This window comes from Rhinoraja longicauda, chromosome 9 (genome assembly GCF_053455715.1).
Source record: "Rhinoraja longicauda isolate Sanriku21f chromosome 9, sRhiLon1.1, whole genome shotgun sequence".
Taxonomy (NCBI): Eukaryota; Metazoa; Chordata; class Chondrichthyes; order Rajiformes; family Arhynchobatidae; genus Rhinoraja; species Rhinoraja longicauda.
In genome coordinates, this window is record NC_135961.1 from 55,251,481 (window position 1) to 55,267,315 (window position 15,835).

Consider the following 15,835-nt stretch of genomic DNA (forward strand, 5'->3'; position numbering starts at 1 on the left):
TTCTTTATCTAGAGAACATGACCGGCCCACCAGAGATTGGAATTCAAAACTCACATTTAATGCATTGAGCTCTGAGATTCAAGAATTAGCGGGCATGATTTGGAAATCACATCATGAGTTGATTTGAGGGTTTAAAAATAAGTTTATTCACCATTGGGATTCAACGAATGAAAGGCATAATTTATCTCTTGAAAGTTTGAATTCAAGGTTCACATTTTACTCATCAGTCATTGCATTGAAAAATTAAAGAACTTGATTTATTCATCAAGAATCAGCTGTTATTTTATGTTTGCCACTTGGATTTAACAACTGTATACTAATCATATAATTAGCTTGATGGGCTAAGAAGCTCTAGTTACATTAAAGACTAAAGGTTGCAGTGTGTCTGCTGGGTGGTCATTTTTTCACAAGCACAGTTCATTTGCCAGATATTTTGTTGAAGGGCTAAGAAGTGCAATCTACATGCCACATACAGGGTTCAAAGACCATTAAGCACAGCATGCTAGCCAGAAAGTGGGTTGAAAAAATAGAGCACCGTTTGTTTGCTGGGCTTGGATTTAATGACTACCCAAGGTCGGTCAGAATGTTGGATTCACAGATGTGGAGTTCAATTTAAAATTCATAATGCCAAAGATATGTAAGAAATTTAGGCAACAATCATTTAGGAAATAGTTGCTTTTGTGAATCCTATTTCTATTGTGGTCGATGGAATTAAAAACTAGCTTCAAAAATCCTGTTAATTCAGGAATTAAAATACCAAACTTTGGAAGTTTGTACAGGTAGTAAGGCGTTTGGACAAAATAACAACACTGCTGCTAAATAAAATTGTTTCCCTTGTATGATACCAACTCAGTGATTTAAAGCTGACCATAAACCTTAAACAAAAACCATAACAGTCTGAAGAAGGGTCCCATCCCAGAACGTCGCCTATCCATGTTCTCCTGGGTGATATTTCGGGTCATCTCAGCCTGACCCGCTGAGTTACTCCAGCGTTTTGTGTCTTTCCCTGACCATAACATATCGTGGTTTGAAGTAAAAATGGAAAATATTGAACATTTGGTGGGGGATGGGTGGCTGTTAGTCAAGCCCTACTCTTTACAGTTTAATGAAGATGCCATGTCACTGTATTATTCAAATGACCAGTAGATTTCTGTTAATAATCTGCTCTACATTAATTACAGACCCCTGTGGTCGTAGAGAAAGAAAAATGGTTCGACCTATTGGGTGCGAATGAACATCTTCTAGAGAGTGAGGTGAGTGCAAACTAATAGCTACTCATAAAACACTGCACATTTACCTATAATTATTAGAAAAGTCTTAATGCCTGCAAAATCTGGGCACCATAGGGGCTATTACATGTCCATAAGTGATAGGAGCAAAATTAGGCCATTCGGCACATCAAGTCTACTCTGCCATCCAATCATGACTGATCTATCTTTTCTTCTCAACCCCATTCTCTCGCCTTTGCTCCATAACCCTTGACACCCTTACTTATCATTACTTGTTTGTTCTGGGCACTGATTCAATTGGAATTATTTACATATTGCCCTAGTTTCCAGATTTGGTGAAGTAATAGGTATTGTGCAATCCATTTGGAAAATAGACATGTTGTAGTGTCAAATCTCTTGAATTGCTGATACAGTTAGTGGCATAGACTAAGCATTCATAGAGGACCCAATTTTTAGTAGCAGGAAGAAACCACGCAAAATATGCAATGTAAAGGAATCATTAATTACCTGCAGATTTGTTTGTGGTTGAATGGAAGGAGAGTCAATGTGGTGATTTGCGTGTGTTTGATATTGGGACAGAATTGCACTTTCTGAAATTTTGAGTGCGTGCATTGCTGAACATTGCTCAACTTCAGTTTAAATGTAGGGCTGCACGGTGGCGCAGTGGTAGAGTTGCTGCCTTACAGTGCTTACAGCACCAGGGACCCGGGTACGATCCCGACTACTGTACGGATTTTGTACATTCTCTTCATGACCGCGTGGGTTTTCTCTGAGATCTTCGGTTTTCTCACACACTCCAAGGACATACAGGTTTGTAGGTTAATTGGCTTGGTATAAATGTAAATTGGCCCTTGTGTGTGTGGGATAGTATATGTGTATAGGACAGTGTTAGTGTCTGGGGATTGCGGGTCAGTGTGGACTCAGTGGGCCGAAGGGCCTGTTTCCGCACTCTATCTCTAAACTAAACTAAATCTGCTACTGTCAGGCACTGGGGTTTGGTGTTGTGCACCATGATAGAAAGGAGGAAAATAAAGTTTGTGGAGTAACAGAGGGAGGAGGGTGAAAGAAAGGCTTAAGAGCGCATCTGTTTGAACTGTTTAAAGTGAAGAGGGGTTTGATGCTAAAAAGGAAAAACCAAACCCAGAGGAGATGAACATAAGAAATGTTTTGAAAGATCTAAGGATCACTGACTCATGTATTTGGTAATTATTCCCCAATTAACATCAACTCCCTTTGATTTTGTTTTACATCGTTTTGAGATGTGGATTGATCTAAGAGAAACAAAGGTAGAATCAGTATTCATAATAATTTAAAAGGAAAATAGATTTACTGTCTTATGTAAAAGACACATTTGAAAGTTTCTGGGAAAAGGCACTAAATAGACTAATAATCTGTCCCTTGCTTTCAATGCATTGACTGCATCTCTTTGTAGCCTCACACCTCTCATTCTCAGCACACTTTAATAATCTGACATCTGATTGTTAAAAAATTCCAATGGCTCACTCGTTAATCCTCACGAGTCAATGGTCAAATGTGTAAGGTATGTGCACAGACAGAGCCAGAGGGCCATATAGTGGGCCGGGTATGCAGACAGAGGAATTTATTTGCATTTACCCACTCTCTTTAAACTCACCAGGAAAGTTATTATAATACTGTGTAACATCTAAACAGTATTAAATCTGAACCAGTATTAACAATATATACATTCCTCACCAGAGAAAACAAGGGTCTCCACCCGAAACGTCACCCATTCCTTCTCTCCAGAGATGCTGCCTGTCCCGCTGAGTTACTCCAGTTTTTTGTGCCTATCTTCTAAAACTATTCTTTTTAAAAAATAATCCAAAGTTTTTAATCTACCCATTATAACCTCATGGGATTATGAAAGATGATGAAGTACTTTTTGAAGTCTGGGCACTGTGGTAATGTGGGAAGTATTGGCTTATTATTGTCACATGTACCGACACGGTAGAAAACCTTAGCTTTGCGTTCTATCCTGGTAAATCATCCATGCATGATTACAGTCAAAACTGTACATGAGTACAACAGATAGTGCAAAAAGAGAAAGGATTCAGAATACAGTATATTCAGTGGAAACAGGCCCTTTTGCCTACGAGTTGGGCCGACCAGCGATCCCAGCACATTAACATTATCCTACACGCACTAAGGACAATTTACACTTATACCAAGCCAATTAACCTACAAACCTTTACGTCTTTGGAGTGTGGGAGGAATCAGGAGCTCCCGGAGAAAACCCACGCAGGTCACGGTGAGAACATACAAACGTAGTGTGGACAAGCACCCATAGTCAGAATCGAACCCGGGTCTCAGGCGCTGTCAGGCAGCGACTCTACCGCTGCGCCACGGTGCTGCTGTTTTACATTCACGACATGACAAACATAGATTCAACACGCCCATTTCCAGTGGTGCAGCTGGTTCTCAACACTGTGCAAGATTACACCTTAGCTTACGTGTCAGATATGTGAAGAGGAACTTCAATCTGCAACTTTCTGACTCAAGTTGTAAGACTGCTGAATTTAGTTACAACTGCAATTGAGAAATTATGCAACTGATGGCTTACTTGTTGTTACATAACAGGTAGCCCTCATGGTCACATGGTTGCTCTAGAATCACCTAGATTTTTTAACACAGAAACAAGACAGAGCCCATTTGATCTGTGGCATGAACTCCCGTGGGATCTTCCATCCACGCCAATTACCTCTTTCAAATTGTGCCTTGAAATTAGACAATAGCAATAAACTCTTTCTTTTAATTTTTATAGACAATAGACAAAAGGTGCAGGAGTAGGCCATTTAGCCCTTCGAGCCAGCACCACCATTCAATGTGATCATTGCTGATCATTCTCAATCAGTACCCCGTCCCTGCCTTCTCCCCATACCCCCTGACTTCGCTATCCTTAAGAGCTCTTCTAGTTCTCTCTTGAATGCATTCAGAGACTTGGCCTCCACTGCCTTCTGAGGCAGTGAATTCCACAGATTTACAACTCTCTGACTGGAAAGTTTTTCCTCATCTCCGTTCTAAATGGACTACCCCATATTCTTAAACTGTGGCCCCAATATGTTTATCTTAATTTTGCTATTTAAAGTAAATTATCAAATGCAGCTACCTCGAAGTTAATGTAAAATGCAATGTTAAACATACAGATTCCACAATGCCAAATGCAATGGCATAATTTGTTTCATGCTGCAATAAATTAATCATCGCAGCACAACCTCAGCATGGCTCCTCCCAAACAAATTGGACATGATCAGCTGACATGCATATGACATGCAACAGGAGGGACATTGGATTACACTGTCAAACTAAACTGATAATCTACTTACATAATACAGCGGCATAGCTAGAAATGTTGCTGCCTCAGTGTCAGGGACCTGGTTTGATCCTGCCCTCAGATACTGTCTGTGTGGAGTTTGCACATTTTCCCTGTGACTGCATGGGTTTCCTCCAGGTGATCTGGTTTTCTCCCACTTCCAAAAGAAGTGTAGGTTGTAGGGTAACTGACCACTGTAAATTACCCCGAAAGTGTAGGGAGTGGATACCAATGTGGGATAACATAGTAGTAGTGTGAATGGGTGATTGATGGTGCCATGGACTCAGTGGGCAGAAGGGCCTGTTTCCATGCTGTATCTTTCAATCAGACAATTCAAAACAAAGTACTTCTGTGGTTATAAGAACCTTGAGGAAATCCTGAAGATTGGTGAAAATGAGAGGGTCAATATTTCTGTAGACTTCTTTTGTAGAGTGCCTCTACCTCACCTCTTCCCATTCCCCTGCTTACTCCTTTCACCTCTGGCAAATTGTCTGTTCCTTTTACTGAAGGGCAACTCTTCATGAAAATATATTTTACAATAAGCCCAACTTCAGGTAGTTTTGTGAGAAACACTTCAGCTGCTTATCAATAACATCTTAAAATGCAAGAACACTTTTAAACTAGGAAAGCATTTTAATATTTGTTTCACCTTTATTCTCCTGGAAACTGTTCATGATATCAAGACAAAAGTTGATACCAATGTTTTCTCCAGAACTGCAATGTTTTGACACTAATGTTATCTCCAGAACTGCGTTGCCACTTTAAAACACTGAAGTGATTTGTTCTGTTTTATTGTTATCAGTTGATGCGATGGCTTATCAATGAAATCATTATGCTGTGGGACACCTGCCTAAGTCCTACCTTAAACGACAAAACCTTGCTGGCTGAAACAGGCCCACCCTGGAAACCCTGGGAGCACATCTATGCCCTTTGTAAGGCTGTGAGGGGGCACCTACCTCTCTACAATAGCTACGGAAAATACGTTGTCAGGCTGTTCTGGATGGTAAGAGTTCGGTTTGAATTTTGCATGGACTTGGAAATGCATGTTTGACTTTATTTTAAGCTTTTAAACTTGGTGCTATAAAGCCAGCTTGCCACTTGAGCCGGGCTAGCTGGCATGGTGCCACAGATTATGTCCTACTCGTTCAAGATGCTTCTTAAATGTTGGTACTTTTCCTGCTTTCATCACCTGTGGCAACTCATTCCAAGTACCAACTACAGTTCATGTGAAAAATGTATGCCACAGATCACCCTTAAACCTTCCCCCTCTCACCTTAAACCTGTGCCCCCTCGTTTTAGATACCCCACCAGAAAAGCAGAATTTGGCTTTCTACCCGTGCTATGCCTCTCCATTACATCACCACACAGCCTCCTTCTCTCCAGGGAAAACAGTCCCAGCCTATCCAGTCTCTCCTGATAACTCAATCCCTGAAATCCAGGTAACATTCTTATGAATATTTTCCTGCACTCTCTCTAGCTTAAGCATATCCTTCCTCTTGCATGCCAACCAGAACTGCACACTGTACTCCAAGTGCGGTCTAACCAACGTTTTGTACAACTGAAACATGATCTCTTATACTCAAATGCCTTAGCCAGTGAAGACAAGCATGTCATACCCCTTCATGAACACCCTATCTACGTATGCTCCGATTTTTAGGGAACTATTTACTTGTAGCCTAAGATCTTTGTTTAACAACACTCTCCAAGCCCCTGCTATTCAATGTGTATGTCTTGTCCTGGTTTAAGGTCGCAAAATATATCCTGTTGCACTTGTCCAAGCTACATTTCGCTTACCATTTCTTTGTCCACTTTCCCAGTTAATCTGTACTTTGTTGTAACTTTGGACAACTTTATTCAATGTCCACTATACTACCAATTTTGGTGTCATCTTCAAACTTACATTCTAATCCAAATCGTTAATATATATGACAAACAAAAAAGGACCTAGCACTGATCCCTGTGGCATAATATTGGTCACAGGACTCCAACCAGAGAAGCAACCCTCCACTATCTCCCTCTACCTCCTACCGCCAAGCTAATATAACAGGTATAACAGGTATAACAGAGCTTTATTTGTCGTTCGGTACCGAAGTACCGAACGAAACTACATAGCAGTCATAGAAAAAAAAAAAAAAAGAACAGACATATAACCCCAACATAAACGTCCATCACAGTGACTCCAAACACCCCCTCACTGTGATGGAGGCAACCAAACTTCCACTCTCTTCCCCACGCCCACGGACAGACAGCTCGTCCCCGACCGACCCGCACAGTCCCCGCACCGGGCGCTGAAACGTCCCGCGGCCGAACCGGGCGATGAAAGGCCCGCGACCAAGCCTTGCGCAGCTAAGTCCTGTGGTCGAGCCGCACCGGGCGATGTCAAGTCCGCAGCCGAGCCGCACCGGGCGATGTCAAGTCCGCAGCCGAGCCGCACCAGCGATGAAAAGCCCCGCAGCCGAGCTGCACCGGGCGATGTTAAGCCCCGCAGCCGAGCCGCACCGGGCGATGTTAAGTCCCGCAGCCGAGCCGCACCGGGCGATGTTAAGTCCCGCAGCCGAGCTGCACCGGGCACTGTAAAGTCCAGCGGCCAAGCCGCACCGGGATGTAAAGTCCAGCGGCCAAGCCGCACCGGGATGTAAAGTCCAGCGGCCGAGCCGCAGCGGGCGATGTTAGGCCCCGCAGCCGAGCCGCACCCCGCGCCGTGAGGAAGAGAAAAGTTCCCCCCCCCCACACCCACCCACCCACACCACCACCCCCTCCCACACATACACAACCAAAAAAATATATATAAAAACCATCCCAACACCGACACACAACAAAAAAAGGGGAAAAAAAGACGGACAGACTGCTAGTCAGCCGCTGCCGTTAGGCGCCGCCACGTGATTGTATCCTATTTGCTAACTTACCCTGAACCTCAAGTGTTCTTGCCTTCCACGTCTACTAAGTGGAACCTTGTGGTCCTAACATTGACTACATAGAATATCATTTGTTTAACTTACTGGCAGAATTATTAAGAAGGTTACGATAGTATGACTCTGTGGCTCTATGAGCAGTGGTGAAAATTGAGTTTATCCATTGAAATGACAAGGACAAGGGAAGTTACAGTAGGCTATATGATTATCAGCAACCGCTTAATAGAAATATTAGGGCAATTTGGAAAGTAGTGGAGCTGATTGGATCATTTGAATAGACATTGAAGGTGTAAATGAATTTGCTTAGGAGGAAATAAGGCAAAAACAGCTCAGAACCTTGCTGCACAATGTCATCTGGTGGCTTGTGCATGAAATTACAGGAAGACACAAACCCAGCTATTTTTAATCGGAGAATTACAGTCACAGACAAAACATGACAGAAGTGCATTATACAGGACATGGTAATGTTGTGGTTATGCTGCTGAAGGGGCATTCCTGAGGGTGAGTTAAAATTCTCCCCTGTCAGTTTGAAAATTTGAATTTGTATTTTGAAAATGTATTATTAAAGCTTGCATAATATCGAGCAAATGCCACGTAACTGATATGCCACTCAACTGGTTTGCTAATGTACTCCAAGGAAAAACAAATCTCCAAAGACGTACAGGTATGTAGGTTAATTGGCTGGGTAAATGTAAAAATTGTCCCTAGTGGGTGTAGGATAGTGTTAATGTACGGGGATCGCTGGGCGGCACGGACTTGGAGGGCCGAAAAGGCCTGTTTCCGGCTGTATATATATGATATGATATGATACTTCCTAATCTCTTTGTCCTTTCTGCAAACAACTCCAAATCAATGTGGGTGACCTTTAACATCCTTCTTGATCTGTCCAGAAAGACGCTCAACTGTAAGGAGTTTCAAGGAGATGACCCCTACTGCCACTTCTGGGTGACTTACATCTCCAGAATTGTTTTTTAATAAACAGCATGGAAACCCCATTACATTGCCACCTCCTGACACAGCAGGCAACAACAAAGATAACCAGGGTGTAGGTGTAATTACTTTGATTAAATGTGTAAAAGTGTTCATATCTAACACTTTAATCACACAATGCATTTTTTTTAATCGTACAATAGGTTTTATAATATAATTGCTGAATAAATAAGTATGCAATAGTTTTATTTTATACAATTAGTAAATTTAATCGTGCAATAGGTTTTTCAAATATAGTTAAATCTAAAATTCAACAAGTTACTGAACTTGCAAGAAAGTCCAAAGCACTTGCTATATTGTAATCCAGGTCAAATTACTGTTTGGAAGCAGCTTTAGGTGTTTGATCTAAGATGGAACTCTTTTGACATTTAGAATAACACAGTCAATTGACTGGGAGTTTGGCTGTGTCATTTCTCATCCATCAGCGTCGCTAAGAATCAAATAAACAGAGCAGCATGAGTCATGATTAAGGAACTGCGTGATCCTGCTTACTTTGGTTATCCTGTTTCTTGCTTGACTTATTGATATTGATTTTGCTACTGCACAGGGATTAAATAAAGTGTGCAGACAAACCCACGTTAAGTGGCTATTCTATTATTGAAAGTGTTTAATGGTACTCTTCATGCCAGTGTCTCTCGGTAACAGTGGTAACAAAGGGTGAGCATGAAAGTTAAAAGCAAATAGAGGAATGAGGCAAGATGAATATTAAGGCCACTGATAAACATTCAACACAACCTGTTCATTTTACAAGGTGAATTGTCCAAGGTGTTTTGCCATCATTGTTAATTTTGTGTTGCTTTTGGAAGAATGAGGGTTGATCTGATGTAAAGTGGTGCTGCTATAAAAGGGATTAGATGGGATATGTGAGGAGAACAATTTCCTATCCATAAAAATAGAGCTGGGCCACTGGGGGGAAAAAAGGGAAGGATTTTCCTCACATAGCGGTACGGTACGGTACGGCACGGTAGCGCAGCGGTAGAGTTGCTGCTTTACAGCGAATGCAGCGCCGGAGACTCAGGTTCGATCCTGACTACGGGTGCTGTACTGTAAGGAGTTTGTACGTTCTCCCCGTGACCTGCGTGGGTTTTCTCCGAGATCTTCGGTTTCCTCCCACACTCCAAAGACGTTCAGGTATGTAGGTTAATTGGCTGGGTAAATGTAAAAATTGTCCCTAGTGGGTGTAGGATAGTGTTAATGTACGGGGATCGCTGGGCGGCACGGACTTGGTGGGCCGAAAAGGCCTGTTTCCGGCTGTATATATATGATATGATGATATGATATGATATAATACTATATATAATATTATACTAATATACATAACATATAATAGAGATTATATATTCTCTTCCTAAATTCCCAAAGCAACTGGGACAATTTGAAATTTCACGATGGTGATTCTTTTTCAGTGAAGTCACCAAGTGAGAAATCATCTACCACAATGAGTTGCAGCAGTGTGGGACCTTTAACAGGGCATCTCAAGACACTTCATAAAAGTCCTATTTCACTTTCTCCACCACCATCGTGTTGATGAAGGTTGGTTTGTTGGTCCTCGTCCTTCCTCTTCTAAAGTCCACTATCAGATCCTTGGTCTTACTGACCAAGTTCTATTGCATTGCATGCATAAAAGTAATGTGTGACAGAATTACCAAATTTAAGTTTCACCGTGATAGGTCTAGACTTTGAATTGTACTACCCTATGAAGACATCTGCCAGGTCACTGAATTGGATTTACCACTGTTGGTTGAACCACCATACAGGGGCATCTAGAAATGAGCATTAAATACCAGCACACATCCACAAAATTGTTTTTCTTTAAACAAAAAGGTAAGTAGGAGAGGGTAACTGAATTGATTGCAATAGCTGGCTACCAATGGCTGTGGCAAAGGCCATTACTGTGGGTACATGTGGGTTCAGAGAACTGGGCAAGAATGAAAAATAAAAGCCACAGTGGTCAGAGAATAATTCAGACAATGCCACGGTTATTGGGCTCCAACCCTCAGACCCAGTTGATCTGCCCTTCAGAGTTGTCATTGGGCAGATGGAGCCAAGCCAAAGGTTTTACATAAGATACAAAGAAGTTAATAATTTGTCGTGTTTCAAGCTGAATATCCGAATTAGGTTTGAGTCCAGGTGCCGGGTCCAATTCATTAAAGTAATTGCCGGCATATCTCGACACAGCAGGCATGAGCTGCAATATGTTGTGGTGAGTGGCATGGGCTGATTGGATCTGTCTGTTTACAAGCTTTCCTGCTGACTGTCTGTCTTCCTGTTTCCTCCCAGGGGTGCTGGCGCAAGATTACGCTGGATGACACCATGCCCTTCGACAAAAACGATAACCTGCTGCTTCCAGCTACAACCTGCCAGGAGGAGCTCTGGCCAATGTTGCTGTCGAAAGCTCTCATTAAGATTGCAAACATTGAGTATGTTAAAATCATCTCTTTAAGGTCACTATCCTCCATGAATGATATCAGTTGTTAATCCTGCAATCCTGTGTGCACAGTCAGCGAAGAGAAATATCCTTCTCACTCCTGCATATGGTGCAAAAGTGGAATTATCGGTCACTTTTCTAACCTTTATGGTCCAATTGGAATCATGCAGCCAACAAGCAGGTCATTTGGCTCATGACATCTATGCTGATTCTCTGAAAGTGCTTTCTAATTAGTCTCGAAGGTATCACAAAATGCTGGAGTAACTCAGCAGGTCAGGCAGCATCTAGGAGAGAAGGAATGGGTGACGTTTCGGGTCGAGACCCTTCTTCAGACTGATTAGTCTCTGTTCTCCCCTCACATGCCCACAGTTTTCTTTTCTGGATGACTACTTTACAAATTCCCTATTGAAAGTTATAACTGATTCTGCTTTCAGCTTCTGCAATCCAGATTGTAACAGCTTGCTGCATGTATAAATAAAAGTTTTCATCCCTCTACAATTTTTCTCCAGTGACCTTCAGTCTGCTCACTGTTTGCTGGTTGTCCTGCCAGCTTCTTAACTACTTACTCTCCTTCATCATCTCTGTGGTCAGGAGTGCAATCTCAGATTCTCCAGTCTCTCCACAAAAGTGAAGTTCCTATTCCTTCTACCGTTCCAGTAAGTCTCTTCAACACAACTAAACTCCATAATTTGTTTACATAGGCAATATTGAAAATGTGGAGCTTGCTACCAGCTGGAATGGGTGACGATCATTTGAGGGGAAGCTATATAAATTCACTGATAGCATGGTTGATAACATCAAATCAGTATAAATATGACTCCATCCCACATCAATGTGGTCAACTATTACTTGCTCTGTAAAATGGAGTGATAAGCTACTCGATTCCATCAATCTTTTGAGAGAGTGCCAGTATAATTGGGCTTCAACCCTCACTGCCAACTCCAGTTGATCTGGCCTTCAGTGATGTCACATGGGGACAGATTGCTTGGGTGGAGCCAAGCCAAGACTTCTTCCATAAGAAATCAATCATAGATTGAGTAATTGCTTTATGGGCCATCTCTATTTAGTTTACAGAGTGATCATGAGCTTTTCTCATCCTCTTCACTCTTTATCTAAAACCCAATCTGACCTCTGCATCTTCAGCTTTCTGCACAAGACCATGGGTTAGCAGCTCATTCTCTGACTGGGCGCAATCCAGTTTCTGGCACTCAATGTTATATTGAGCAATTTCAGGTGGTCAGCATTTCCACCATGTAATCATGTATGGTCTTTCTGCTGACTGGTTAGCACGCAACAAAAACTTTTTGCTGTACCTTGGTTCACATGACAATAAACTAAATTGAAACACCATGCATATTTCAGCATTCACTCCACTTTTTTTCTGGTAGTGGCTCATAATTATTCAACATGTATGCCTCTTGCAGACTTGCATTGCCAATTTCTTCCAGTTTTTAACAATCAATCTATAAAATACTCCCTTTGGTCATTTCACAATTTTTTTCTTGTTCTCAAAAATGCACTACCTCTTCTTCACACTAAATTCTTTTGTACCTTAAAACTTCCTTTATCTTTAACTATTCCTGGATTAACTATGAACTATTTCTGATGAAAGGTCATTGACATGAAACGTTAACCCTGTTTCTCTTCTATAGATACGGTTTAACCTGCTGAATCCACATAATTTTGCATTTGTTTAAAAGTTTCCTTCATTTATTGATAATGTTAATAATACTACCGTTTGAGTGTTTGTCAGTAGACTGCAGAATGAATTTGTTTTGCAGTTAAATATATTAATATGTTTTCTAGAATCATGTTTGGCAAGAACTAACTTTTTTAAGATAAGCTATAATAATAATAATAATAATAATAATAGGTACTTTATTCGTCCCACAACGGGGACATTTGCAGGATTACAGCAGCAAAGTGGATAGCAAAAATAAATAAGCATTCATTAAAAAAATAAAATAACGATCTTTTTGGATGTTAATAACTATATCAAGTTTTTTGGGGTGTTATCAAAACCTAGCTATTACCTTGCCTTTCATACAGTCTCCAGTATGGTGTTGCTGTTTCTTTCTTGAAGTTGTCTGAGTGTTTTAGGTTATGGACTGTGTCTCATCATACCAATGTCTAATCTTACAATAGGATAACTTGGGTTGTGACAATTCAATAATATTATGTATGATACATTGTTAGGAAATTAAGAAAAGACTGGGAAAAGGATTGTTTTCAAGGATTGTTAAAAAAAAGTCGAAAATAAATATCATATTCAATATAGTAGCCAAATTGCATTAACTAAACAACAATGTGAAAAGTGTATCTGAATAGGGAGTTGCACTGTGACACAGGAGGTAGTGCTACTGTTGCATAACTCCAGTGACCCGGGTTTAATCCTGATCTTTGGGAATGTCTGGGTGGTGTGACTACTTTCATTTCTTAAGGAAGCATAGTTTCACTATTGTTAGAGTAGCAGATGCATAGGTCCAGCAACTTCGGTTTAATCCTGTCCTTGGGTCTTGCCTGTTTGGAGTTGTAGTAGTATCTCCTGGATTTACTGGTGTCCTCCTCCATCCCCAAGGCTTATTGTAAGTTAATCAATTGCTCTAAATTTCCTCCTGGAGTAGGTGGATGGACACATGAGAGGGAATAGGTTGTAGAGAAATATGTGGGGCAATGAGCCTGGTGGAAATGCACCAAGAGCCTGAAAATATATGATGGGCCTAATGGCTTCCTATATCGTAGGGAAATTTGGAATTTCCAGTATTTTCCCTGAACAATACTCTAGATCAGAAACATTAAAATATTGCACTTATTTTGGAGCTTAGTCCCATAGGCTTAGTTGCTGCAAGATCCATCCATAATTGGTTTGAGATTAATGGGAATATGTTTACCATATAAAAATCAGTGCTCTAGGTTCCCCTCCAGAGATCTACATGTATGATGCAGGTGGAAATTGCAGATTCACATTGAATGAATGTTAGCCACTGTCAGAAGTGCTACTACCATTTGACTGAGGCGTTAAATGCACTGGCCTTGATTGCTGTCTTATATGAATGTTGTTATCTGGTAAAAAAGTGATTCCTAGTTGATAAGACTAAAATTAATGTTCTCAAAAAAACTGAAAAGCAAATAAATTCAGCAGTCAAAATACTATTCTGTGCAATAATACTAAAATTAAACACATTCAATTTCTCCCAGTCAGGGGTCATCTTGTTTGAATTCATCAAAATAATTTCAAATTGCCTTGCCCTCTGAGGTTTTGATTAAATTGCAACTGACTGTCAGTGTGTCTGAGTCTTTTTATGCATAATGAGTCTCGATGCATAATATAAGGAGGGACTACACCTCACTTTCCCATAACTGTTCTAATGCAGCTCGCCTTCCCTTTGTCTCACTATTAGCAATCATTCTTTGAGCTGCTTGAGGCTAAATTTTAAAGTAAACTCCCATGTTTTTTTTGAAAACCTGCTCCTTGATCAAAATTGTGGTCAGCTTCTCATTATCTCATCTTTTGCCTTATTTTCTGGAGTTGGCTGATTGCACCTTTGTGAAGGGCCTCAGCATTCTAACATATATGCAGCCACTATTATTGGGATGTGCTCTAGTCATATCAACAATTTTTGTCTCTGTTTTGTTAAAGATTGTGTGACTGGATTCAAATGCTAGAAACTGTAGATGCTTGAATCTTTGAGCAACAAACAATGCTTGAGAGGAACTCAGCAAACCAGGCAGCATCTCCGGAGGGAGATGGACAGATAACATTTTGGTTCAGGACTCTTCTTCTCTCTGAAGAAGAATCCCGATCCAAAATATGGTCTGCTCATTTCCCTCCACTGATGCTGCCTGGCCTGCTGAGATTCTCAAGCATTGTTTTTTTTTGCTTACTTTCAAACACAATGCTTTCACCCATTCCCAATGTTTTAAAAGTAAAAAATAACATGCCAAACAATGAAAACACTTGGGCATAAAGGATTCCTTCTGAGGCATGCAAGCGATAAATAGGGTGGTGAATCTGTGGAATTCTTTGCCACAGAAGGCTGTGGAGGCCAAGTCAGTGGATATTTTTAAGGCAGAGATAGATAGATTCTTGATTAGTACGGGTGTCAGAGGTTATGGGGAGAAGGCAGGAGAATGGGGTTAGGAGGGAGAGATAGATCAGCCATGATTGAATGTTGGAGTAGGCTTGATGGGCCGAATGGCCAAATTCTACGCCTATTCCTTAAGACCTCCTTAATAGATCTCAAGCAAAAAGAAACAAACAAAAAGTATAACAGATGCATTTTCAAAAGAAAGATATGAAGGAGCTTTGTTTAAAGAGCCTCTTGCAAAACTAATGTTTGAATTGCAGGTAAAGCCATAGTATAGTTTGTACAGCAGATCCCTTCTGTACAATACTTCAGCAGTATGCTTTTGTAATCTCACTACTTTATGTTAACAGCATGATCACAACAGGAAGAAAAGAACTGGGTGACTTCACAGTTTTGCATGCTCTTACTGGTTGGCGTCCTGAGGTCATCCCGCTCCGGTACGTACCTGTGTACTATTTGCAGTTCTCCAATGTAAACATGTTAGCTTGTTGGTCAAACTGGGTGTTGGAAATAGAGTACATTTACATTTGAAATGGCTGTGTTGTTAAATTGTAATAATCTGCATGTTTATGACACCATTAACGACAATTGGCAATATTTTCGGCCACACTATTTAAAACCATGTCCATCCACTTTGGCGGCAGAAACAAGGAGGCAGATTATTATCTCAATGGAGTTAGGTTAGGTAAGGGGGAGGTCCAGCGAGACCTGGGTGTCCTTGTTCACCAGTCACTGAAAGTTGGCGTGCAGGTACAGCAGGCAGTGAAGAAAGCTAATGGAATGTTGGCCTTCATAACAAGAAGATTTCAGTATAGGAGTAAAGAGGTTCTTCTGCAGTTGTATAGGGCCCTGGTAAGACC

At 41.0% G+C, this 15,835-nt stretch overlaps 1 protein-coding gene across 1 annotated transcript in view; it reads left to right on the forward strand.

The window, feature by feature from the left end:
• The window catches only part of adgb (androglobin), a 146,450-nt gene that overhangs the window by 17,254 nt on the left and 113,361 nt on the right, over positions 1 to 15,835 (forward strand). Inside the window, exons 4-7 of the mRNA XM_078405531.1 lie at positions 1,182 to 1,253; positions 5,360 to 5,560; positions 10,740 to 10,879; positions 15,326 to 15,412. Of these exons, the coding sequence (XP_078261657.1) occupies positions 1,182 to 1,253; positions 5,360 to 5,560; positions 10,740 to 10,879; positions 15,326 to 15,412 (500 nt within the window). The remainder of the gene's footprint in view (positions 1 to 1,181; positions 1,254 to 5,359; positions 5,561 to 10,739; positions 10,880 to 15,325; positions 15,413 to 15,835) is intronic.